The sequence below is a fragment of the Pygoscelis adeliae genome, unplaced genomic scaffold (assembly GCF_000699105.1).
Source record: "Pygoscelis adeliae isolate BGI_AS28 unplaced genomic scaffold, ASM69910v1 Scaffold402, whole genome shotgun sequence".
NCBI lineage: Eukaryota > Metazoa > Chordata > Aves > Sphenisciformes > Spheniscidae > Pygoscelis > Pygoscelis adeliae.
In genome coordinates this window covers 8,218,740-8,242,702 of record NW_008824411.1, presented here as the reverse complement: position 1 = coordinate 8,242,702, position 23,963 = coordinate 8,218,740, and the positions used below count along the sequence as shown (strand labels likewise).

The 23,963-nt window shown below is 51.9% G+C and overlaps 1 protein-coding gene across 1 annotated transcript in view; it reads right to left on the bottom strand.

Annotated features, from left to right (window-relative positions):
• ASTN1 (astrotactin 1) overlaps positions 1 to 23,963 on the bottom strand; it is a 65,236-nt gene that overhangs the window by 21,014 nt on the left and 20,259 nt on the right. Inside the window, exons 2-8 of the mRNA XM_009320744.1 lie at positions 11,570 to 11,757; positions 8,082 to 8,475; positions 7,109 to 7,255; positions 6,558 to 6,665; positions 5,327 to 5,476; positions 4,399 to 4,566; positions 4,108 to 4,192 (exon numbers count right to left, since the gene is read on the bottom strand). Of these exons, the coding sequence (XP_009319019.1) occupies positions 4,108 to 4,192; positions 4,399 to 4,566; positions 5,327 to 5,476; positions 6,558 to 6,665; positions 7,109 to 7,255; positions 8,082 to 8,475; positions 11,570 to 11,757 (1,240 nt within the window). The remainder of the gene's footprint in view (positions 1 to 4,107; positions 4,193 to 4,398; positions 4,567 to 5,326; positions 5,477 to 6,557; positions 6,666 to 7,108; positions 7,256 to 8,081; positions 8,476 to 11,569; positions 11,758 to 23,963) is intronic.

Below are 23,963 nucleotides of genomic sequence, written 5' to 3'. Positions count from 1 at the left end.
GGTGGGACTGGAGAAGCAGGTGCACGGCCAGGGAGGGGGATAACCATGTGCAGAAGAGAAGAGGCACCGCGGGGAGGGGAGATGGGTGAGCAGGGCATGGGCTGTTGCACTAATTCAGGTCCTGTGCTGGAAAAAATGCAAGGCTGCGGGGTGGAGAAAGGATTAACTTGCCCTGCATGGGAGGGGGGCTGGGGTGGCCCCCGCTTGCCAACTGCTAGAAGAGGATGAGAGCACCCATCCAGATGCGTTCGCCAAATTGCCTTAAACTGGCCTAAAACCTCCCCATGCCGGGGTGAAGCCCATTACAAGTTGAAAGGACATGTTGATAAAGACCCCTTAAATGCAGACCGTCTTAAATCTCATTGGGGTGTCTGAAAAGGGCACCCAGGCAAGAACAGCACGTGCTGTTTGGAAAGCCACAGGCCATCGCATGACGGATCTAAGGGCTCAGATGAAGAAGTACGAATGCAGGCAGGTAACAGTTTATTAACTAAAGGCAGAATGAGATGATTTGACTTTCGGTCGAGTCATACCACGAAGTAACCGCAGGAATTTGGTTTGATGAGCAAAGACAAGGAAGGGTTGGTTGGATTGCTGGAAACGAAATCCTACCCGGGAAATGTTAGAGTAAGAGACGAAAAGCAGCTAATTAACAATGCATATCAAAGTAGGAAGACAGACTGTGAACACACAAATAGCACCAGCCAGATTTGTTTAAAACAGCTGAAGAGTAGCACAAAAAAAGCAGCTGATCAAATGTATCTGCTACCCATGATCAAAAAGATCTTATTTTTTGAAAAACTGATGAAGATTTAGGGACTGGATGTGTTGGGTAAAAGATGTACCACGGTGGCATGGATCTCAGCATGGAACCCAAAATACACACGACACACAAAGCCTCGCTGCCATCGCCAATAAAGTTCAAAGATGAGCTCACCTTCACGAGCAAAATTAGATGCTTCTGGGTGAACAAACACTGAGTCAACCTGTAATCCCTGTAAATAAAAACAAACCAATGGCAAACCTATCTAAACTAAAGGATTGAAATGAGTTTTCAGATAAAAACGCCACCCTAGGAAAACAACAGAGATCATAGCCAGACCACGTCGCTCCCATGGGATTTGGCAGAGCTCCCAGGTCCTGCTTTGCTGACCTCCCCTTTGCTAAGAGCCGACGTGGCTTCTCCGGGGACCGACTCGCCACCTGGCTTGTGCTACCCATGGCTACAGCACATCGCTCCAATATTGGAGGGGCTAGGAACATGTTACACAAAAAACAGTCAGAAATTATTCAGGCACAGTTGATCTTGCTTTGCGACAAGGGGAGAGAGTAGAGAGGATTTGCAGACATCTTTTTCACGTGAGCCTGAAAAGGTAGCCTGGGCTACCTTGTTGCTAGAGCTGGGAGTGAGCTGATGAGCACGACGAAAGACAGCGTGGTCTGGCAGCTCAACCTCCACCCGCAAAAATGTAAACACCAAGTTAAAGTTACAAGTTTTTCAGTTAAACGGGCTCTGACAAGATGGTTCTGCTGGACCAAAGAGAGTTCATTGCAGACATGACCCTGTGGAGGCCAATGGTTCACAGGGGACACCTTGGACAGGTAGAAGAGACTTCCACCATCACAAGCCCTTGCAGGCAGAGCTGCACCAAGCAGCACCTGGACATCAGGAACAGATCGCAGTGCAGAAAAAAATCCTTGTTAAACATCAAGCTGGCCTCGGCATCCCAATGCTTAGTGTGGACACACTTTCAAGAGCCCCTATAAATAGTGGAAGCTGCAGGCAGGGATAGTTGAGTTAAGTGTGGTTTCAGCTGCTACCATTTTCTGAAACAAAAACCTGACATGTTCAAGAAAGAAATACAAAATGACCTCAGTTTCAACCAGCTTGGGAGAGGAGCTCTCAAAGGGCAGCACTGAAAAAGCCCCGACACCGCAGCATCAGAGCCTTCTCGAGAGCCCAGAGAAGGGCAGGACTTCAACGGCCCCACCATGGTCTAGGGCTGTGTTGCACCTTGGGGAAAAAGAGATCTGCTAGGTTTCTCTGCCCCAAACAGAAGAGTATGTTGGAAACGCTGTGTGATTTATCATAGCCAACTTTGGTATATAAGAAGAGACCCAAGACAACATGTATCCTGCCCAGGTATGAACACTGCTGAAGGAGGAAAGGCAGAATTTCAAGTGTGAGCATGGAGAAGGCTCCCGTGGGGCATCAGGATGGAGCTGGGTCTGAAAATGGCCCCAGATGCCCCAAAGGAATGGAGCGGGTCCTGAGTACCTTTTGCATTGGCGTTACTGAGACTAAAGCTGGGTCCAGAGCTGCGAACAGGTCTGGAGGGCTGCAGGAATGGATTTGTCCTTCCTGCCCTTGGCTTCTCTTCTGCTTGTTACTATCCATAATTTTTCCCAATTCGCCTGTAAGCAGCTTTTTCTCCTCTTTCTCTTTAGATGACAGAGCAGCTAGATCAGGAAGAAGCTAGAGAAGAGCAACGTGCATGGAAGGAGAAGTGTGAAGCTGCAGTCTCACGCTCAGGAGCAGCAGAAAAGCAGAGGAGAAGGAAACATATCTTCTCCACCTGCGCTTATCCATTTTTACTACCTGCCTCAATGGACCCACCAAGGTGGTGGGTCCAGCACGCTGCTGGTAGCTTTGACTGAAGCACAGGCTGGCACCAAAGCCATGGGTGGTCATGGATGGCTGTAGGATCTTTCCAACCCACTGTGAGACACTCCTAAACCTAATACATCCCAAAACGAGCAAGTCCCTGGCAGGGGAAATAACCCTCCCATGACCCAGTCCCCATCCCTCAGTGCCTCTTATTTGATGGGCACAGAGGAGCTGGGGACACCCCTGTCAGACACTTGTCCCTTGGGGATGAACAGGGCAGGGAGCTGTATTTCTGCCTGTATTTTCCCACCCCAGCAGTGGTACCTTGCGGTGGTTTGGAGACCCTGACCGCACCACTCAGCGCATCCCCAGCACGGTGTCAACTGTCTCATGAGCATCACCCTGTCCCCAGCCTGGCTCAGGGCACCCACAATGACGGCCGCCCTTGTCTCCTGTGGCCAGTGCTCTGCACTGGGTTTAATTGCTAAATTGCTTTTAAAATGAAAAAAAACAGAGAGGTGGTTGAAGGCAGAGCAGCGGTGCTCTATGCGGGCCCCAGTTCAGAGGGATGCAGCCAGGGCCAGCCGGTGCAGGCAGCACCCCGCACCCGCCATCCTCTGGCGCAGCGGCATGGCAGGGATGCCGCCAAGCCCAGCCTTTGATGATTTTCTGTTCCCACTGTGAAGACCAATGATTTCCGAGAGGGTGTCCTGCCACGCGCAGGGCCACTGCTGCCACAGATCCAGCTGCGGCACAACAAGACGAGGGGAGGAAAAAGGGGGTTGGAGGTGCCAGTGCATGTGGGGCCTCTGGTTTTGGGGGTGTCTTTGTTTTCTGCACACTACCTCCAGCCATCCCTGGAAGTCCCCATCTGCACGTCAGAGAACCATGAGTGTTAAGGACCAGATGGAGCATCCCCTGAGGGCCACAGAGAAATTGGAATGTTTGGGATCCCCCACCAAATTGCTGCCAAAACATCAGAAAAATTTCCCTTTGCACTTCCAGGGGTGTAAAGCTGTGGAGCAGACGGCGACTGCTCTGTTCCCTCAGGCCACGGCATCGAAGCATCTAATTTGCCCAATTTTCAATGAGGCATCCCCATCCTGCAGCATCCCTCCTCCACCAGGGACCGCAGCCCGACCTCAGCCCTCCTCCAATGCCTTGTACACCCAAACCGGAAGCCCCACAAAGCGCAGGATGCCAAGGAGAATGCCCACGAGGGGAAGAGGAGCAGCCTCGATCTTTTCCAGGGGGTGTTTACTCTGAAACCTAACAATGGCCTCTTCTACATCATCTCTGATTATTTCAAAGAATAGAAATCCTTGCCTCCCGCAGACCTGCTGCAGAGCCCAGCTGTGCACTGACCTTACAATTCACCAAGATGCCTCTAACTCTTTCACCCAAGAGGATTTACCACAGCCCTACTATGGTGCTGTTGAAGCCCAGCAGCTCATGTGAGGATGGTCCAAGCCTGGGCACACCGTGGCAGGCACACTCACCCCTGGTTCATTCCCCACTCGTTCCGGATGCAGAGGTGCTTATGCACGGGGTCCTTCATGTAACCTTCGTAGCAGAGACACTCACCTACGGAGAGAGGGGGGGACATGAGGGGCATGGAAGGACAAGGCTTTCCACATGCATCCCTGCCGAACCCAGCCTGCAGCCACCTGGTGCACCCAGCAGCTCCATTCTCACACATGGAGCAAGGCAAGAAAGCATCTTCCCACCAAAGCCAGGCTGAGCAGACAGGGGTGAACTCCCAAACCCACCCCAACCACCTGACCACCTACCAGTCTCAGGGTCACACTGGTGCTCGCAGGGGTCGAGGAGGCGCCGGGCACAGAGGTCCAGGGCCCAGGGCCCGCTGGAGTTTTGCTGGGAGAAGAGGATGACCTGCGCCGGGTTCAGCCAGTCGCTGGCATCCAGCTGGCTCCCCTCCAGCAGGATGAACCGGCTCCCTGCCGCCAAGAGGGGAGTCAGCAGCAGCGACCCGCTGCTGTCCCCTCCATCCCATAATGGTTCCCTGCATCCCGCAATGGACCCCTCCATCCCGTGATGATTCCCTCCATACGGTGATGGATCCCTCCATCCCGTGATGCCCATCCCCTCCATCCCATGCTCATCCCCTCCATCCTGTGATGGTCCCCTCCATCTCGTGATGGTCCCCTCCATCCCGTGATGGACTCCTCCATCCCCTGCCCATCCCCTCCATCCTGAGACAGTGCCCTCTATCCTCCAACAGCCCCTTCTGTTCCACAATGAACTCCTCTGTCCCGTGCCCATCCCCTCTGCCCTGCGATGGCCCCCTCCGTCCCATGCCTGCCTTCTCCATCCCATGAGAGAGCCCCCTCCATCCTGTGCCTGTCCCCTCTGTCCCACAATGGCCCTGTTGGTCCTGTGCCCATCCCCTCCATCCTGCACCCATCCCCTGTGTCCTGCACTGGTACTCTCCATCCCACAGCTGTCCCCTCCATCCTGCATCCATCACCTCCGTCCCATGACAGCCATCGCCATCCTGCGCCTGTCCCCTCTGTCCTGTGCCCATCCCCTCCATCCTGCACCCATCCCCTGTGTCCCGCACTGGTACCCTCCATCCCATGCCTGTCTCCCCTCTCCTGCACCCATCCTGCATCTGTCCTCTCCATGATTCCCTCCTTCCCTCCATTACAGCTCACAGAGTGGGGCAGGAGGGTGTGAGTAGGACTGTGGGGCACTCACCATCAGCGATGAGGTGCTCAGGAACATGGAGGGTGATCTTGACAACAAGGGGGCAGCTCATGTGGGAGGAGCACACCAGGCTGATGACACAGCTCATCACGCTGATGAGGGTCAGCGTGGTCTTGTTCACGGGGCTCCGGGGGGAGCCCACTGCAAAACACAAAAGCACAGTCAAACCTGAGGCCCAAGGGACCCAGGAAGATCTTGGGGTGCAGCCAGAGGATGTTGGGGTGCAGAGACCCTGCCCAGCCCCCTGGAAATCCAGCATCAATCCAATCAAGTGGAGTCACCTCGGATTTTCAAGAGCAGTCTTTGCCGCAGCAGCCTCTCTATCCTGCCTGCTGAGGCTGGGGTCTCCCTGAGCTCCCACACCCCTGTACCATTGCACACCAAGACCTTTGCAGCAGCAGGACTTTAAAGCAGAGCAGAAATATTGAGGAGAAGAAAGGTAAATGCAATATCCTTTTTTGCCCCCCCTCCTTCTTCTCGGCACTTCTCTTGGGTTAATTTTGCCATGACAACAGACTCCTGGATGCCTTTGAAAAAGCACTGGAGAGCCCTAACTGCTCAGGGCATGCAGTTATTTGACTTTTCATCTCTCAGCTGAAGAAGCTGAGCAGAAAAAGCTGGCTGGGGGCTGAACTATCCCCTGTGGAGACAAAGCCTGAACTGGCCTCCCAGCACCCAGCACCCAGCACGGGCGCTGGGGGCAAAGGAGATGGCTCCCAAGCCCACCACTCCCAGAAAAACAAGGCACCATCCAGAGAAGGAGGGAAAACAGAGAGAAACTTTCCTCCCCGGGGGACAAAACCTCCCAAAGGGATGGTGCAAGGCGAGACCCCTGCCCAGGGACCAAACCTGTCTCCGTCCTCCATTGCACATACAGCTCATACGTGCACGGTGCCAGAGCGAACCTGTGGCACTGCCGTGTCAAGCAGCGGCAGAGGAGCTCATGGGCCAGCCTTTGAAGCATGTTACTCATTAATACAGACCAAAGCCCAGCAGAAGCCTTCAGCAAAAATCAGAATATATTTCATCCTCTGCTGAGAAACTCCACTGGAGAGCAGTGGCAGCCCGCTGTGGGAGCGGGGACCGGCACCTGCCCATGGCAGCCCGGATCGCGCCTGGGTTTCCATCTTTTGCCAATGGAAAGTCTCCAAGTCCAGAGAGGAGGTGGCAAACAAGGCAAGAGGGGCCACGGCTTGCTGCCCACCTCCGCACCCACACGCACCTCGGCTGCGCCTCCGGCTCCGTGAGGGATCCGTGTAGAAGGTCAGCTGGGGATCAGTGTCTGCCTCCGTCCCCGAGTCCCCTTCGGGGTTGAGAAATGCTGAGCCGGCTGCAGGGGACACCGAGTGTGGTCATGGCGGGGCTGGCACCATGCCACCCCAAGCAGCCACATCCTACAGGGAGAGCCTTGCCTTGAAGATCAGGAGCCCTGTCTGCCAGGTGCAGCGGGAACAACATCTTCTCCCCTTCCCACCACACACAGCCATTCCCCCTGCCACGGCTCCCATTACCTTGCAACTTTTCCCCATGGTCATGCCGGTATCATAAAATATTCACCATGGCCAAGACCCTCTGCATCTTTGCAACCAACCCACCCAACATCATTTGCATCCTTGCAGACACCGCTTTTTCTGCTTCCCCCCACCTAAACCCTCATTTCCATGCTCTCACCCAACACTGGCCCTATTTCTCCATCCCAGGAGAGGGTGAGTGGCTGGAGCGTGGGTAGGTGGAAGCCCAGAGCACCCTGTCTGCCCTGGGGAACCCCCCTACCTCGTGCCTTGTTGTTGATGCGCTTGCGCTGGCTGCTGGAGGTGTGGGACAGCAGCGTGGCCTGCTGGTGGTTTGAGTCCACGGGGCTGGTGGCGATGATATTGTCCTTGTACTTGTTCATCAGGGACAGCTTGGCGTTATCGCTCCCTGAGCAGGAAGAATTGAAGGCAAAATCTTTCAGGGATTTAAAAAAAGGAGGGAGGTGAGAAAGAGAGTTTTCCTTGGATCCATCTCCAGTATCTGCATGACACGACCCGGGTGTCGTGGCCAATGGACCAAGCTGCCCCCAGTGCACCCTCACAAGCTCCTCAAAGCCTGAAGCGGACTGGCACCTCCACCAAGCTACCCAAAAGCTGAGACTTAACATTCAGCCTCTCAGGGCACTTCTGTATACACAGGTCTGTAAGGAAAACCCCTGGAGAGCTTTAGGAACCACGCCATGGTCTTCCCAAACCATGTCTCAGTTGAGAAGGCTCCAGTCGAGTGGCTCAGTTGGTAATATGGCCAATGAACAAGGGTGTTACAAGCCTCAAAGAATCTCTGCTGGTGATCAGAAGACAGTGTTAACTCTGAATCATACTGATGGCAAGTATAATTTTGCTACTAAAATGCTCAGCTGAAGAAGACACCGGAAATCCTGGGATATAGAAGGGAATTTTGGGGGTCACCATGGGGTAGCTTGGAGGAGACACCATTCTGGTTCTCCATCAGGCCATAGGAACCTCAGCCCTTCCCCTCAAAGCTCCACCCTTCATTGTCCCAGCCACGTCCCACTCAGCAGGGACTGCTCTCAACTAGCTGCAAGGTCTCCCAGCAATGGAAGCGCCTTCAGAGTGCCACAAACATCTCACACACAACAAAAACCCAGAGAAACGGGGAAAATACTCAAGGGAAAACATGAGTATGGGAATGATGGAGAGAAGACGAGTTGGAAAGGACCCAGCTCAGTCCATGCCCCCCGTTCCATCCCCACCTGGTGTGAGGTCCATGCTGGCCTTCTCATTGCAGCCCTGCAGCGAGTCCAGGGTGCGGGTGACCTGGCTGGCAAAGTCCTCCCCGCCGTTCATGCACTCACGCTGGAGATGGTGCCGCAGGTCAGTGATGTCATATTCATAGCCGTCCAGGATGGGGGTCTCGCGGATGCTGAGTGTCCCACTGGAATTGTGGCCCTGCACGCGGGCATTGCGCAGGCTTTCCCGTCCGTGGCCCCCGATCAGCACTGAGGGGATGTAGTGGATCTCGTTGGCCGCCTCCGCGCTAGCACTCTTCTGGGGCTGTGGCACCCGGCGCCTCTTGCACCACCGCCGGCGGGTGTAGAGGATCATCACCAGGCAGAGGATGGAGAGCAGCAGGGCAATCATCCCTCCCTGCCGGCACAAACATGAGCAGGGATCAGCCAGGGACCAGCACCAGCCACCCTCCAGGGATGCAAACACACAGGGATGCTCTGGGATGGCCAAAGCGAAGGCAATGGCAAGAGGAACCCAGTCGCACCGACAAGAGGGTGGTGGCACAGGGAGCGCCTGGCGCTGGCCAAGCACTGGCCAAGTGCTTCCGGCTGAAGCCTGCCTCAAGCTGGACTGGCTTTGAAGTCTCCACCGAGGCATGAAAAAGCAGCATTTAAAGCAGAGCATGTTTTGTTTCACTCTCCCGCACCATGTCTTTGAAAGCACAGATCAGATTTATTCTAGGCTAACTCTCCTACGGGCAACTTTTTCTGACCCATTTCCAACTGGTTTCAGTGCTGTCACTCTCAATCTTGGGAGATTTTCCCAGGGTATCCTGCAGAAATTGCAGCACAGATTAAAGGAGATCAAGACTCGAGACAGCCAGATGACTGAAGCGTTGTTTGGGGAATGCCTGGGCAAAGAGAATGAAAAAAATCCTGCCCCATGGGGACAGACCCTGAAACTGCACCCAGCCCTGCCACCTCGCCACCGTCCCCAAGGTCACCCTCCTGCAGAGACATCGTCACTGCACACAGATAGAGGCAGCAAGATGAAAGCCCAAGCTGGAACCCTACACCCAGCCTAATAATAATAAAAATAATAATAATAATAATAAAAAGAGTGCGTGGAGCCAGCTAAGAGCTCCATGTCCATCCATGGCTCTGGTCCCCCTCCTCTTTTCTATACAATAAGTGATCTTGATAAAATAAAATAATAGTAATAATCTGCTCCATTAGTACAAAACATTAAGGGAATTATTGAATGAGAAGCAGGAGAAGCAGCTGGAAAAGGAACTCTAATAGCCATTACGGTTCAACCCTCTTTCACTCCCAGGATAATGGAGCTGTGATGCACCCTCCCAGCCCTCCTTCCAAACTTTCTTTTTAAAAAAAGAAAGAAAAAGCAAAGAAACTCCAGTGATTAAGGAGTCAAGCAGTCCAGCAGAAGAGGGGGGGCTGGCTGGCACACAGCATCTCTCCAGCCAGGAGCCTGCAGCCAGGAGGACGGGAAATCTCTTGCTGGGGCTGAAAACTGGCACTGGATTCCTGCCTGGCCGTGCTCTTCCTGAGATTTTTAGTGGTAAAGGCAGGGCCCAATTCTCTATGACATTCAAAACCCTTTGAGTTCCTCTGATCCATAAATAAGTGGGGGCTATCCCCATCCCCACCAGAGATGGTCTCCCACAACACAGCTCTCCATCACCCCAGAGAAGGGTTCACCCACAGATGGGGTGACAAGCAGATGGGAGTAATACCAGGACATTCCTGGCTTTCCTTTGCTGTCCTCTATATGCACATTATATCTCCCAAACACCAGAGAGCTCTGCCATACACCTGTGCTGGTAAACAATGGAGACCAAGCAGGAGCTCGAGTCAGGTGGACACCCATTTGTTTAGGACTGCGGCTGTGGATTCTCAAAAAAGACCTGTTATTTAATTGAAACTGAATTTCTTCTGCCCTGATAGTCTGAGAGCTCAGCCTATCCCTGAGAAAGAGCAGCCTGTGGCCACTTGAGATGTCAAGAGGCTCCAAAGGGAGGAAGAAAACCAGCACTAAGTCTTCTCCACCCTGTGCTAGCTGGAGGGGGTCAGGGCACCACCTCAGACCACCAGTTCCTCTCCATGGGAGCACAGAAATCCCATTCTGCCTTCATCCCCCCCACCCAGCATTCGTACAACGGCTGTGAGAGGAGCCCTGTGCTGGGCAGGCAGAGGAGCGCTTCTCACACGGTCCACGTGCGGACCACTGTCATGATGGATGCAGCCCCTCACTCACACTGCTCTTAGCAACCACATGGGAAAGAAAGAAAACCAGCCTTTAAAACTCCATGTGATCCTGACTCCTGGCACAAAAGCCAGCCTCTATTTGTCAAGGCGTAAGGATGCCACCGGAGCGGAGCTGAGAGTGATGGGGAAAAAGGGGGAGAGGGAGGATTCAATCTGTATTTACACATTTTGGTACAAGAGTGATGAGTTGCAGACATCGTTTTCATTAGCTCGTTAATAAGCCTTGTTTCAGGCACTCCTGTCTCCATCTTGGTATTCAGTGGTGCCCATGAAAACCAAGACCACAGTGGCAGAGTGGCGCCAGCCTCTCCTCAGGTGATGCACCCTCTCAGGAGCAGCTGGGAACGGACAATAAAGAAAAGGAAATGGTCCAAAATGTTTTTTGGGGGTGGCTTTGCCAGTGATTTTTTTTTTTTCCTCGAGACTAATCAAGCACAAATGATGGAGGAGAAACCTGGCCTGGGGCTGCAATCTGGAAGAGCTATTGACACTCTCATTAGGGTAGGCACCATTAAACAGCCTGTTTGCAGCCTCGGCAACACATTGTCTCTGGCTAATTATCTTCCAGTGGCACAAAAATTGTCAGATTCTTCAGATTTTTTCCAACATAAGAAAAAAACAAAACCAACAAACCACAGATCCACCTCCAACACGCAGATCTCTGTCTCACCCTCCTTTCCCTGACATCAAAACCTTGTCCCCGTGTTTCTGTAGGGAGGAGGAGAGCTGTGCCGTCTCTGCTCATGGGATGCTCTTGCTTACTGCACGCTGCGAAATCACAGCCATGGGGCTGCCGTGCTGATAAAAGCAGCAGTGACAGTGCCTGGTGGCACCATGATACCCACCGCATGCCAGAGCAGCGGGCGCCAGGCACCATCCACCGGGCAAAGGACTCTTGACAAAGTCAATGTGAATTAACCCCGGTTTAACGTGGTTAAGACCTTCAAAGCCCAGCACTGCCCGAAGATAAAGGCACCCCTGCAAACATATTTGCAAAGCAATGCAAACTAAGGGAGAGGTTTAAAGCAGCCCAGTGTTAAAGCACCCTGCACACAACATAGTCTGGAGAGGTGCCCAGGGCACCTTAACCAACCCCTGAAGGTGGGCTCAGCTCCCCATCCTAGGACAGCTGGAGCCAGATGGGGAACTATATGGCTTTTCAAGAGCCCCTATATTTTCTACCGGTTTCTGAACACCTAAACAGGGCCTGCCTTCCCATCACGTACCATGACGGAGATGTGGAGGATTCTCAGCTCTTCCTCCGCCGACTCAGTCTGGGGCTCATCCGTTGGGTCAAAGCCGGGCAGGTTGGGGGCCCCGTCTTGGTGGTGGATGTGGAAGAGCAACGTACCGTTCTCCAGCCACTGCTGCCGCCAGCGCACCAGCGGGATGTCGTCTGTGTTGCCTGAGATCTCTGCAAAAGCAAAGCTGGTCACGTGGGAAACACGGCAGAGGAGAGAATTGATGGAGGACATTCAGTTCTTCCCAAAAAATGGGTGGAGGGACCAAGGGACACACACAGCAGGCTCCCTCTGGCCATCTCCTGCCAGCACCATGGGTGCCCCTATACGACCCACAACCTGAAAGGTTAAAGTGGGGCAAAATCATATTTCTGGGTAAAATCCAGCTGTGGGCCCATCCGAAAATCCAGATGTGGTGCAGGGACAGAGCACTTACTTACAGCATCTCAGGGCCAGAGCCAGGGAGCCTGACAGCATCCTTCCAGACCTAATTCAGCCACGTTTCACCCACGTGCTTCATGTTAAACACGGCTCCAGCCGTGGGAAGCGGAGGATATAGGATATCTTCTTAGCGGCACTAATGGGATCATTGGGATCATGGCACAAAATTATTGCAAAGAGATATTTCCCCATCCTTCATGAATGAAGAAATGTGCACATGGCTGCAATCACACCTGCAGTTCTGGCTCTGATTGCGGTGCATTCAGAGGTTTTCAGCCTTCAACCACTTTCTGCAGCTTCCCACACAGGACACAGCCCTGAGATCTGCAGACGTACCCGCACCTTCTGCCCAAACACCCCGACTTTCCTCAAGTACCTTTAGGGTTTGGGGGCACTGGGACAGATGGACAGAGCTGGGATGAGGAGCAACAGCAGCAGAGGACACCCAAGCAGGAGGAGCAGCTGACGACGGGGACACGACACATGCCACAGGACACTAAATGCTGAATCAAACCATATTCACCTGGCTGACTCCAAAATTTCAGGGACATCCCATGGCTGGGGCTTAGCAAAAGGAGTGAGACACCAGCACATCCCTAGGAGAGATGGGCACTGTTTTAACCAGCACCTCCATCTCAGACCAGATCACCTTGATCACTGTCTCAGATCACCTTGATCTCAGCCATCAGCTCGAGCCTGCCATTTTCCCGTTAGTTATTTTTCCTGAAAATATAAGCTTCAGTTGCATTTGTTGGAATGACCATTAAAAATGTGATGAGCTTCCCAGCGAGACACAGCTTTCCCTCCTGTCTCTGCCACACAGGAACGGTCCAGCCAGACCTGTCCACTCGGGTTTTGATGGCAACGGGAAAGAGCCCGGCTCACTTTGCAAATTGTCATCTTTATTTTGCTTTTTTCATGCTGCCTTCAAATGAAAACTGGAATTCAATTACAGTACTGAAAAACAACATTTTAAATTTACTGTTAATTAATTTCATTAGGCTGCCTTAAGTGAGCTAGCTACCGGGGAGGGGAGGAAAAATCTGCATCAGGAACCAGGTTCATCCTCCCAAACTGATTTGATTAATTAAAAGAAACATTAGCCACAGCGAGCGAATTGGCAGATTGTTTCTGCTCAGCACGTGCCATATTTCTGGCAGTAATCAGTGCACTTTGAGTGTCCCAAGCAGAAAGATGCTGAGCTCTCCTTGATGCCACTGGGAAGCAAAACTGAGAGGAGTTAAAGCATCTAGGAAGCCAGGAGCACTTTTCAAATTCCCTCTAACTGCTGAGCTGCATGTTTAGGCACACAGATCCCCTTTGAAAAGCCGGTCCTGGGAGCCGGGAGGGTTTGCAAAAGCAGATCTCTTCCTCTCCCACCTGGTCTTTATTCATGGGCTGAAAGGGGAAAACAAGCTTTCCTGCTTCCCCAGCTCCCCACGGCTTCTCAACTTCAAATGAACTAGCTCAAATGGAAGAAAATATTCTCCCCGCACCTGCCTGCTAACGTGAAATTAGGAGTAATTAAGGCAAGAGTTTTTATGCACAACAAGAACTCAACGTACTGACATTTGGAAAAACGTAAATACCAGCATTTGCTCCATTGTAAAGAGTGAAAATAATAGATACTAAGTATATGACATTGTGACATTTAGAAAGCTAGAGTTAAAGATGTTTTCCCCCTGATCTGACATATCGTTGAAAAAGCAGCACCCTTCAGCTCATTAATATTTGAAGAGGACTCCTTGATGGAAGTTATTTAAATGATTAATAGATTATAGTAAATTTAAGCCTTAAAATAGGTTGTCATAATTTCAAATTTATTTAAACAGGCTTATTTTTAAAAAGAAAAATGTATTTCAATAAAAAATGGATTCTTGTTTTAAAAGAGCACAATCCAGCCACAGAGCCTGAGCGCATTATCCTCTCGCACCAGACATCATGACATGGCCCTGAGGCTGCATCACACACAAGTCAGAAGTGCTAGAAACAGAGGAAAACACCCCAGAAATCAACACCATCACCCCAAACTGGCAGGCTATGACCCCTCCATCACACTGCAGGACAAGGCTGCTCCACCATCTCTGCTCTTGCCCTGGGCAAAGGCTTTTGAGGCAGCGCATGGATGAGTGAGCTTCATCCTTGGACCTCCTCCTCCTCCTCTCCTCAAGGGTCTTAGCAACATGCCAGCTGCCCCTATCCCACTCCATTTCTACTTGAAAAAATTATACAGATAAATGGTTTCCTGCACCCATGAAGTTCTCCTGGAGTTTGGTTCAAGCAAGACCAAGACAAGATGAAGACCAAGATGAAGACAAAGACCAAGACCAAGCTTCCTTCCTAACACAGCATCTCTTTGCTCTCTCTTCTCCCAGTCCAATGCATTCCACTTTTACCTTTGTCTTGCTCTCCAAGCAGACCTTTCACCACCTGGTGAGAGATGCTACAGTGACCCATGCAGCCAGCTGGAGCCATTTATCCGGATGCTGTAGGGGCTCAGCTCTGCCATGGGGCTGGCAGGTGCCAACCCTGCCGGCCAGCTCGTACCGTGGGGCCAAGAGACCCCAGAGGAGGTGGGAAAGTGGGCAGAAAGCCAAAAAAAAAAGGCAGGGGAGAGAGGATAATTTCGAGTTCAAAGTTTGAAAGATATTGATGATAGGCCTGGTCTCTGCATGGCTTTCATTAAGGCCTTGGATATGAAGCCATTAGCACTAGTATTAACTTCTTGCACCTCTGTTAAAAAATAGCCTGCCTGAGTCAGGGGTTAATAACAGTAGGAGACCACTAATTAGGCTGCGCCGTGTTCACCTGATATCAAATGTGGCCCAGGTCCTTCATATCTACAGGAGCAGCAGCCTCCAAAGACCCCGCCTGATGCTTTCAACATAACGGCCACGGCTGCTCCCCTCCCAGACCATCTGCGAGGGGAGGGAGGGGGGAAGGAAAGGTTGTAGAGGAGCAAACTGAGGAGAGGACAAAAGTCCAGATGAATTTGCCACAGGTGGGTGGATTTATATCTGCTTCATTATTGATCATCCCAAATAACCTCATTTCCCTAAGGACAGCTGTCCCACCCAAAGCAAACCCAGTCCTTCTGGAGGCAACACCTCTGCACCTCCCAATTTTGGGAGGCAACATCTCTGTTACAGCCCAATTCTGCACCCGAGATGATGCAATGTTGAAACCATGGCCCCTGAGCCCAACGCTGACACGGACCTATTCCCGCATCCTCGTCCCCCCGCCGAGACCTGGCATCGTGGCACACAAAGAGAGCAATTCTCCTTAAAAATGCACACCAGCGTTTTGATGAAAAAAAAACCAGCAACACAATTTTCCTTTCCATTTGGAAGCATTTTGCACTAATAGACGCCTCCGATTAGTCAAATGAACTCTGCCATAATGCCAGTCTCTGCAGACTCATTTCATACAGCAGAGCGCAAATTTTGACTTGGACTCATATTTCCTCGTTAACATTTAAACCTGGCTTATTTTCCATCCGGAACCTGACTGTGTTTTTATTTAAATTCCCCATTAGCTAAGGCTTTTCCTCCGTGTCTAAACCTCGCACATCCTTTAAAGGGCTTTAACTCAGCTAAAGCAATCCCTGCCCTTGCAGTCCTCCAAGAGTCTCCAAAGTCTGAAGTAACTCAGGAGGCAAGACCTTCCCACCATGAGCCACTTGCACTCTCTGTTGGGACCTCAGGCCTTGATTTCTATCAATTCAGATGTCAAAATGCATATCCTGATATTTAACTCATTTTTACTTCCAAGGTTTTAATGACACGTCTTTCATGGGATAATATTCATGTTTTTATGGGCCCACTTAAAAAAATCACATTCAACTCTGACTATCTATACTTTATTTGCATTTTTTTTCCTGTCTCCAACCTCAGGTAGGAAAACCAGCTCATTCTGTAGGTTATTCTGTCTTTTCAAGACAATTCAGCTTTTCCATACCAGCAAACACAAACCTCACTTTATCTATTAGGAACCTGCTTCAGGGGCAAAATTTCCAAAAGACATGGGAGAACCTAAAGGCTCAAGGAAAAGGCACCTGCTGTATTGGGAGCCACTCTCTGGCTAGGTCAGAGAGATCACTCCACCATGACATCTGCACGTGGGGCTGGTACACGTGAAGCCATTAGCTGTCATAGCAAGGCTGACAGCTAACCAGGTTTCTCCTTGAAATGTAGGGTGCCTTTGCTTTTGGGAAGGTCATCAATGAGTTACATTTCAAAGCTGTAGCCACACTTTAGCCTTGAACTGGGATTTTTGTCCCGAATATGCCACGGCCCCAATTCGTCCCTTTCTTTAACAACAAAACCTTCCATCACTCTGGGAGTGACATTGCACAGTGTGGCCGTTTGCAGAGTGAAGGACACTGATTCATCATTAATGTGTCTGAGTCAACCAGGTTTGCTCTGCAGCTGCTGACCTTACAACACGACATGCCCCATTGCCCTGCACTTCTCTGTGGACCCAAGGACATGCCCAACCACACCTGTGCGACATCGCCTCTGAGGTTATTTTTCCACCGCATTTGTCAATTTTGACCAAAAACTAGGAAAAACTTTGCTAATGCATGTGGGTGCAACGAGCAGGCTGGGACATTCGCTGGTGTTTGATTTTCACTCCTGTTTTGTTAGTTTGGTCCCTACTGCCGAACCGTGAACTACGAAGGAGATGTGGGAAGAGAGATAAATCCACCTCCTGGACCAACACTCTGGAGACACGGTTGTGTAAAAAAAAGCCCATAGCCCCACAACACAACAATGAGCAAAAGCCAAATAAAGAGGATGTGTGACAACAACTTACGAGATGCAAGGTGGATATTTAAATCCCAGAAAGGACTACATTTCTAGTTGATATCCCACCCTGCAATGTCATCGCATCACCTCTTCCAGAAGGAAGCCCAGGTCTTCACTGAAAGAGCCCAAATGACGGAGAAGCTCCCAATCAGCCATGGAAAACTACTGCCCTGGATAAATCGCCTCCCAGCAAATCGGTGAGATGGAGAGCACGAACCCCTCAGCCCAGATGGTGCTCACCTACGAGCAGCGGAGGAGGACAGCTGCTGAACTCCGCCAACACACCAGCTATCGCTCAGAAAGGGTGAGCAACTGGAGGAGCAAAACTTGGCCGAGGAGACCCCAATCTCTTAAAAAAGCTCTTGTGCATCATGGAAATTACAGACCAGTAAATCCTACTTCTGCCCTGGACAGTTTGTTAGAGGAACCGGTAGGTGTGTGGGTAAATATGGGTCGCTCAACACTGTAAGCCAGTAGATAAGGGTGATCCAGTTTGATGGACTCATTTCAAAGAGTCCTTGTCAAAATCCACCCTCAAAGTTTCCCAAAGTGCCAAAGTGGGGTTGGGATAAGAGGGAAAGTCCTCTTGAAGCCCACCAGGCGGGGGAGGAATAAGAGGTTAGTTTTCACAATGAAAGGAGGTTACCAAGAAGCCCCACAGAGATCTTTGTCAGGACCTCGGCTGTTCAGAAACACTCTGGAAGAGGGGGCGAATGACAAAGTTGGTCACCAACACTAAATTTAGTCTCCACAAAGCTAAAGCTGCGAAGTGCTGGAGGAAAGTGGGCAAGGAAGTGGGCAGGTGAAGTTCAACTTTAGTGAAAGCAAGCCGATCTCTAATCCTGCAAGAGGTATTCAGGTCAGCCATCTCGTAACGGAGGAGGCAGAGCTAGGAAGGTTTGGAGGAGGGGTACAAGGAAGATGAGATGTCACAAATGGCTTTGTGGAGAGGAGAAACCAACTGCGTTAGGACCCCTTGGCAAGGAAAACAAATAACTGAGCAGGGACATGATAAATGCTTATAAAATCATGAAGCCAGTGGAGCAGTGGGAAAGGCAATGATTATTCACTATTTCTCACTTTGCAAGAATTAGGAGTGTAAAAACTAACAAAAGGCTCTGTTTCATCCACCATAAAGTATGAAAGCACTGAAAAAGGAATCGAATTCAGGGAAGACCAGCGGCTATCGAGCCAGACAGCCCAGAGCCAAATCCCAACTCAAGAAAACCCTGCAGCACAGACCTCGGCAGCAGGGAACGAGCCATGCAATATGTAATATATGCTGTGTTTTTCACATTTTTTTCCACCAAGTATCAGCTACTTGCCATGGCTGGAGATGCTGAGGGACCACAGACCCACTGTCCCCCACACTGCCCAGTGTCGTGGGGATGGAGGGTGGCTGCAAAGCCAGCTAGGTGCTGCCCAGGCCACCCTTTGAGGATGCATCCTGCATCAACATGTCCCTTCAGGAGTGGCTGAGACCCTCTGCTCCTCCAGGCACTGCCTTGCTGGGGGAAGGAGACCCCAAAGCAGCTCCATCCCATTGAGACAGCCTCTCGCCACCGAGCCAGCAACTATCCCCCTCCAAACCCCAGCCCTCTGTGCCATCAGACCCTACTGACCCAAGATGCCTGCCAAGATTACCTTCAGCTTCCCAAGCCAGCCAGCGATTTTCATGGGGAGGCAAAGGGCTATTTATATCCATCGCGGGCTGGCAGGGAAGGTAATGGCCGGCCACTCCAGCCCATCTGCCAGGCACTTAGCAAGACATCGGAGCATATCGTACAGGCGAGGTCAGGCAGCGGCAGTGGTGGGACAGGCAGGGGAGGCGGGGAGATGCATTACAGCGATGACATGGACTTCACTTCAAGGGTAAACTTCAGCCTGCTCCTGCAGACTAATTTGTTTAAGTGCTCATTGCGCCAAGGCCAAGAGGTCGGGCAAATTATACCTTATTTTGGCATTATCATGCTTGGCACAGGAAATGAGCACGGCTGCTTGTTCTTCATCTCCTGGGGCGAGATCCAGGACCTGCCTGTCCTCTGGGGCATGGGAGAGATGAGGTGGCCCTCCCAGGGGGTGAAACAGGACTGAAATAACCCTGTCCGCTCTCCTGCCAGCAGCAAGGCCAAGAGGTTTTCCAAGAGGTGGTCCTCCTCTTCCTCCCACCTCCCCTGGAGGGACCAATGCTGGTCTTGGGGGCAGGATGAATCCTCACCGGTGGTCCTATACAGGGATGGAGAAGGCAGGCATGGGCTACTACCAACTGCAGCTTAATGTCATAAGCTCTTCAGTACTTGGGACCTCTTACACAATTTCAAGCTCCATTTTCAAGTTTGTGGAGAGGCTTTGAAAGATAACGAGGAGAAGGGAAAAAAAAAAAAGAAAAGAAGAAGGAAGAAAGATATAAAAGGGGAAAAATTTGACTGTGCATCTTGAATTTATCACTCTTGAAAGAAGAGCTTGTCAAGAGGGCCAGAGACCAGCCAGTGCGTGGTGATCAATGGGAGCACTTTTGGGTCTAGTCAAGCTTGTTTCAGATTTACAGGAATTGAATAGAGGCATAAATCTGTCACCGCCTGACGAAAATGGAGGTAATTAAATCTGCAGGTGTATATAATTGTCATATTGATGATCTATATAAATCAGCAGAGCCAGCAGAGGCACAAAGCACCGCGTTGAGCACGGATCCTCCCCACGAGGAGCTGTTTGCCCATCTGCCTGGCCAGGGGACAGGACCGGCAGGTGCAGGACACAGCCCTGGGGACACCCATCTCACCCGCATTGACCTGCCCATCACTGCAGCCACCACGACACTCTCCTCCGTGAGAGACCTTCTCCAGTTTGCCCCCATGGTCAGCAAAAGCAGCAGGACCCCCCTGCCGCTTTCAATGAATGCAATTACTGGTGGTCTCATTCTGGCTACTGCCAAATTTCCTGTGGCTTCAGGATGATGAAGACAGGACCCCAAGCATTGAGACGCCCAACCACAGACACCACAGGGGGCTCTTTGCAGCCACTTTGAAGCTCCAAGCCCGGGTGCAAGTGGAGCACTGACTTGATCTTGCAGCGACTCTTTTTTTTTTTTAATTTATTTTAACCTTTGTTATTTTGGGAACTTTGAAGCCTAAGCTGCTCCGAGGTGGCTGCCTTTGTAGGAAGGACAGAAAGTGCAGAGCGGGGATTTGAAAGAGGGGGAGAATAGGGAGGAGAAGAAATGGTGCTTCACAGCTGAGGTCTACGGCAGCTCCTTCACCTTTTCTCCCACATCCCAACAAACCCACCCCGGGAGGCACTCAGGGCTCTTTTACCAGCAGCTATGGGAAATCTGGATGCAAAGCAACCTCGGTCTCTTCCATTTATCTAACACTGCAACCCAGAGAAACTTCAAAGACCTTTGCAGATCTGCATCCCTTCTCCCACTGCTCAACGGGACACCCCTCGGTCCCTGGGGTGGCTGCAGAGCATCCTTCCCAGCCGCCACGGCTCAGCCCCGCTCCTGCCATGCGTGCCAGTGCCATGGGGACACATTTCTTCCCACCATGCCAGGAGGGATGGAAACTTGAAGGAAGGCTTTCCCATCATCTTTGCCAGCAAGGACCCCTCGCATGTGCCCGCGTGCTGACCCCGCTTCCCAGGTTGAGCACTACGTACATGCAGCGATTGGGTAATTAAAAATTAAGCAAGCGCTTCTGCATTGCAGTCCAAATTATGTAACGCTGCTCTTTGGTTTCAGCACCCATCAGCTTTAATGCGATTGCATGGCAGCACGGCCCTGCCTGTATTTACCTGCCTGTCTTTGCAGGCAGGGCTCATGTCCTTGGCATGGAAAAGGAAACCCCAGTGTCATAACCACAGGCAGAACGTTCCCTAGCACTCACATGGAAAAAAAGAGGAAAATCTACTTATTTTCTTAGTCTAGGGCTGAAATCTAGGATGGCCAGAAAAAAGGGGATGGAGCCAGGATGCTGCAGCCCAGCAAAGTGCTGAGGGTCGCCCTGGCCAGGGCAGCACCCTGTGACCGAGGGGTTTCTGAGTGAGGGGCTGCTGCTTCTTGTTCCTCCTGCACCAAAGGGAAGCAGCATCCCATGTTAGCAAATAAGCAGCATTTCTGTAAGCAAACAAAATTAAATCAAGGCGAGGAGTGAGCTGCGTTTTCGGTACCTTGAGAGCAAAAAGCCCTGCCAGATGCTGAGCAGTGGGTAACTGCAAACTCCTGCATTTATGGCCACATCTTTGCTTTATCCCCGTGGGCTCTGGCTGTTGCCAAGATTGGGGCTTAGCGGGCCAGCCTGCCACATCCTCCCTTCCTCGGCCAGAAAACCACCAAATACATGGCCATGGCCTCTGCAGGGCTATTCCCAGGACACAGATGCTGCCACTCGGTGTGATCCCAGCCATTAATTCCTGTGGTGATTAGCTCCAAAGGGCGCTTTACTGGGCTCCGTGTACAGTGGTTTCAAGAAGCCACCAGGGATGCCACGGCTCACACCCGCAGTGAGTGGCTCTGCCAGTACCCTCCATCACCGCTCCTAACACCTCTCGGCTTTCGCATGGTCCCTCCGGTTATTTACTACCTCCTCCCATCACGCCTCTCCTCCCACCTCATGGTCCTTCCTTTCCTGCCCTCCCTCCATCATCCCGATGCTTTCCTGCTGCCGGCACAGCTGCGTTTCACACACATGCTGCCTTTCATCCCGCGGCACGTGAACAGTCCTTCTCCCCTAGCACTGAGCTTTAATTACAAGGAGGCGGCTGGATCCAGCCCGGGCTGACCACGCCACCACTGTCCCATGGGGAAACATGCACCACATCCCTCCCGGGAACCTCCACATCCCTCATTCAGCCCCCAGCCCCAGTGCCCACAGGACACCCCTTCACTCCAGTTTGTGCTGGCAGACTTTGTGGGGATGCTCGGGGCCGGTGGCTTGAGGCTGAGTACTCCAGCTGTTAACCAGTGATATGCCTTACTCAACAAACAAGAAAAGGGGGAAACGTGATAATAAAAAGCTGTGGAAGCCAGCCTGGGTCCAAGGTTGACTAAGCGGGCTCAATGCATGCAATGCACTCCATCATGATGGATGAGGGAAAGGCTGTGGATGTGGTCTACCTGGACTTCAGTAAGGCCTTTGACACTGTCTCCCACAGCATTCTCCTAGAAAAGCTGGCGGCTTTTCTACAAATATATTAACGACAAGAAGAGAGTCAAGGAGAACCTCCATCCTTTATTGGATGCGGGGCGGAACATTGTCACCAAGGATGAGGAAAAGGCTGAGGTACTTAATGCCTTCTTTGCCTCAGTCTTTAACAGGCAGACCAGTTATCCTCAGGGTATTCAGCCCCCTGAGCTGAAAGACAGGGATGGCGAGCAGGATGAACCCCCCATAATCCAAGAGGAAGCAGTTAACGACCTGCTATGCCACCTGGAACTCACAAGTCTATGGGGCCGGATGGGATCCACCCGAGAGTGCTGAGAGAGCTGGCGGAGGAGCTAGCCAAGCCGCTCGCCATCATCTATCAGCAGTCCTGGTTAACGGGGGAGGTCCTGGACAACTGGAGGCTGGCCAATGTGACGCCCATCTACAAGAAGGGCCAGAAGGAGGATCCGGGGAACTACAGGCCTGTCAGCCTGACCTCAGTGCCGGGGAAGATTATGGAGCGGATCATCTTGAGGGCGCTCACAAGGCAGGTGCGGGACAACCAGGGCATCAGGCCCAGCCAGCACGGGTTTATGGAAGGCAGGTCCTGCTTGACCAACCTGATCTCCTTCTATGACCAGGTGACCCGCCTAGTGGACAAGGGAAAGGCTGTGGATGTGGTCTACCTGGACTTCAGTAAGGCCTTTGACACCGTCTCCCACAGCATTCTCCTAGAGAAGCTGGCGGCTCACGGCTTAGACAGGTGTACTCTGCGCTGGGTCAAAAACTGGCTGGACGGCCGGGCCCAGAGAGTTGTGGTGAATGGAGTTCAATCCAGTTGGCGGCCGGTCACGAGCGGTGTTCCCCAGGGCTCAGTATTGGGGCCAGTTCTGTTTAATATCTTTATCAATGATCTGGATGAGGGGATCGAGTGCACCCTCAGTAAGTTTGCAGACGACACCAAGTTGGGCGGCAGTGTTGATCTGCTCGAGGGTAGGAAGGCTCTGCAGAGGGACCTGGACAGGCTGGATCGATGGGCCCAGGCCAACTGTATGAGCTTCAACAAGGCCAAGTGCCGGGTCCTGCACTTTGGCCACAACAACCCCATGCAGCGCTACAGGCTTGGGGAAGAGTGGCTGGAAAGCTGCCTGGCGGAAAAGGACCTAGGGGTGCTGGTCGACAGCCGGCTGAACATGAGCCGACAGTGTGCCCAGGCGGCCAAGAAGGCCAACGGCATCCTGGCCTGTATCAGAAATAGTGTGGCCAGCAGGAGCAGGGAAGTGATAGTGCCCCTGTACTCAGCACTGGTGCGGCCGCACCTCGAATACTGTGTTCAGTTTTGGGCCCCTCACTACAAGAAGGATGTTGAGATGTTGGAACGTGTCCAGAGAAGGGCAACGAGGCTGGTGAGGGGTCTGGAGAACAAGCCTTATGAGGAGCGGCTGAGGGAGCTGGGGTTGTTTAGCCTGGAGAAAAGGAGGCTGAGGGGAGACCTCATTGCTCTCTACAACTACCTGAAAGGAGGTTGTAGCGAGGTGGGTGTCGGTCTCTTCTCCCAAGTAACTGGCGAAAGGACGAGAGGAAATGGCCTCAAGTTGCGCCAGGGGAGGTTTAGATTGGATGTAAGGAAAAATTTCTTTACTGAAAGAGTAGTTAAACATTGGAACAGGCTGCCCAGGGAAGTGGTTGAGTCACCATCCCTGGAAGTATTTAAAAGACGGGTAGATGAGGCGCTTAGGGACATGGTTTAGTGGGTATGGTGAGATGTGTAGATGAGGCGCTTAGGGACATGGTTTAGTGGGCATGGTGGTGTTGGACTCGATGACCTTAGAGGTCTTTTCCAACCTTAATGATTCTATGATTCTATGATGCACTCCTCTCCCCAGCTCACAGGCATTTCCACCATCCACCAAGGGGGCTGCGCTATTTCTCCTGCCCAAGGTCTGAGCGCACACCATGAGCACAGTACACGCGGGAAAAGAGCAGCTCCTG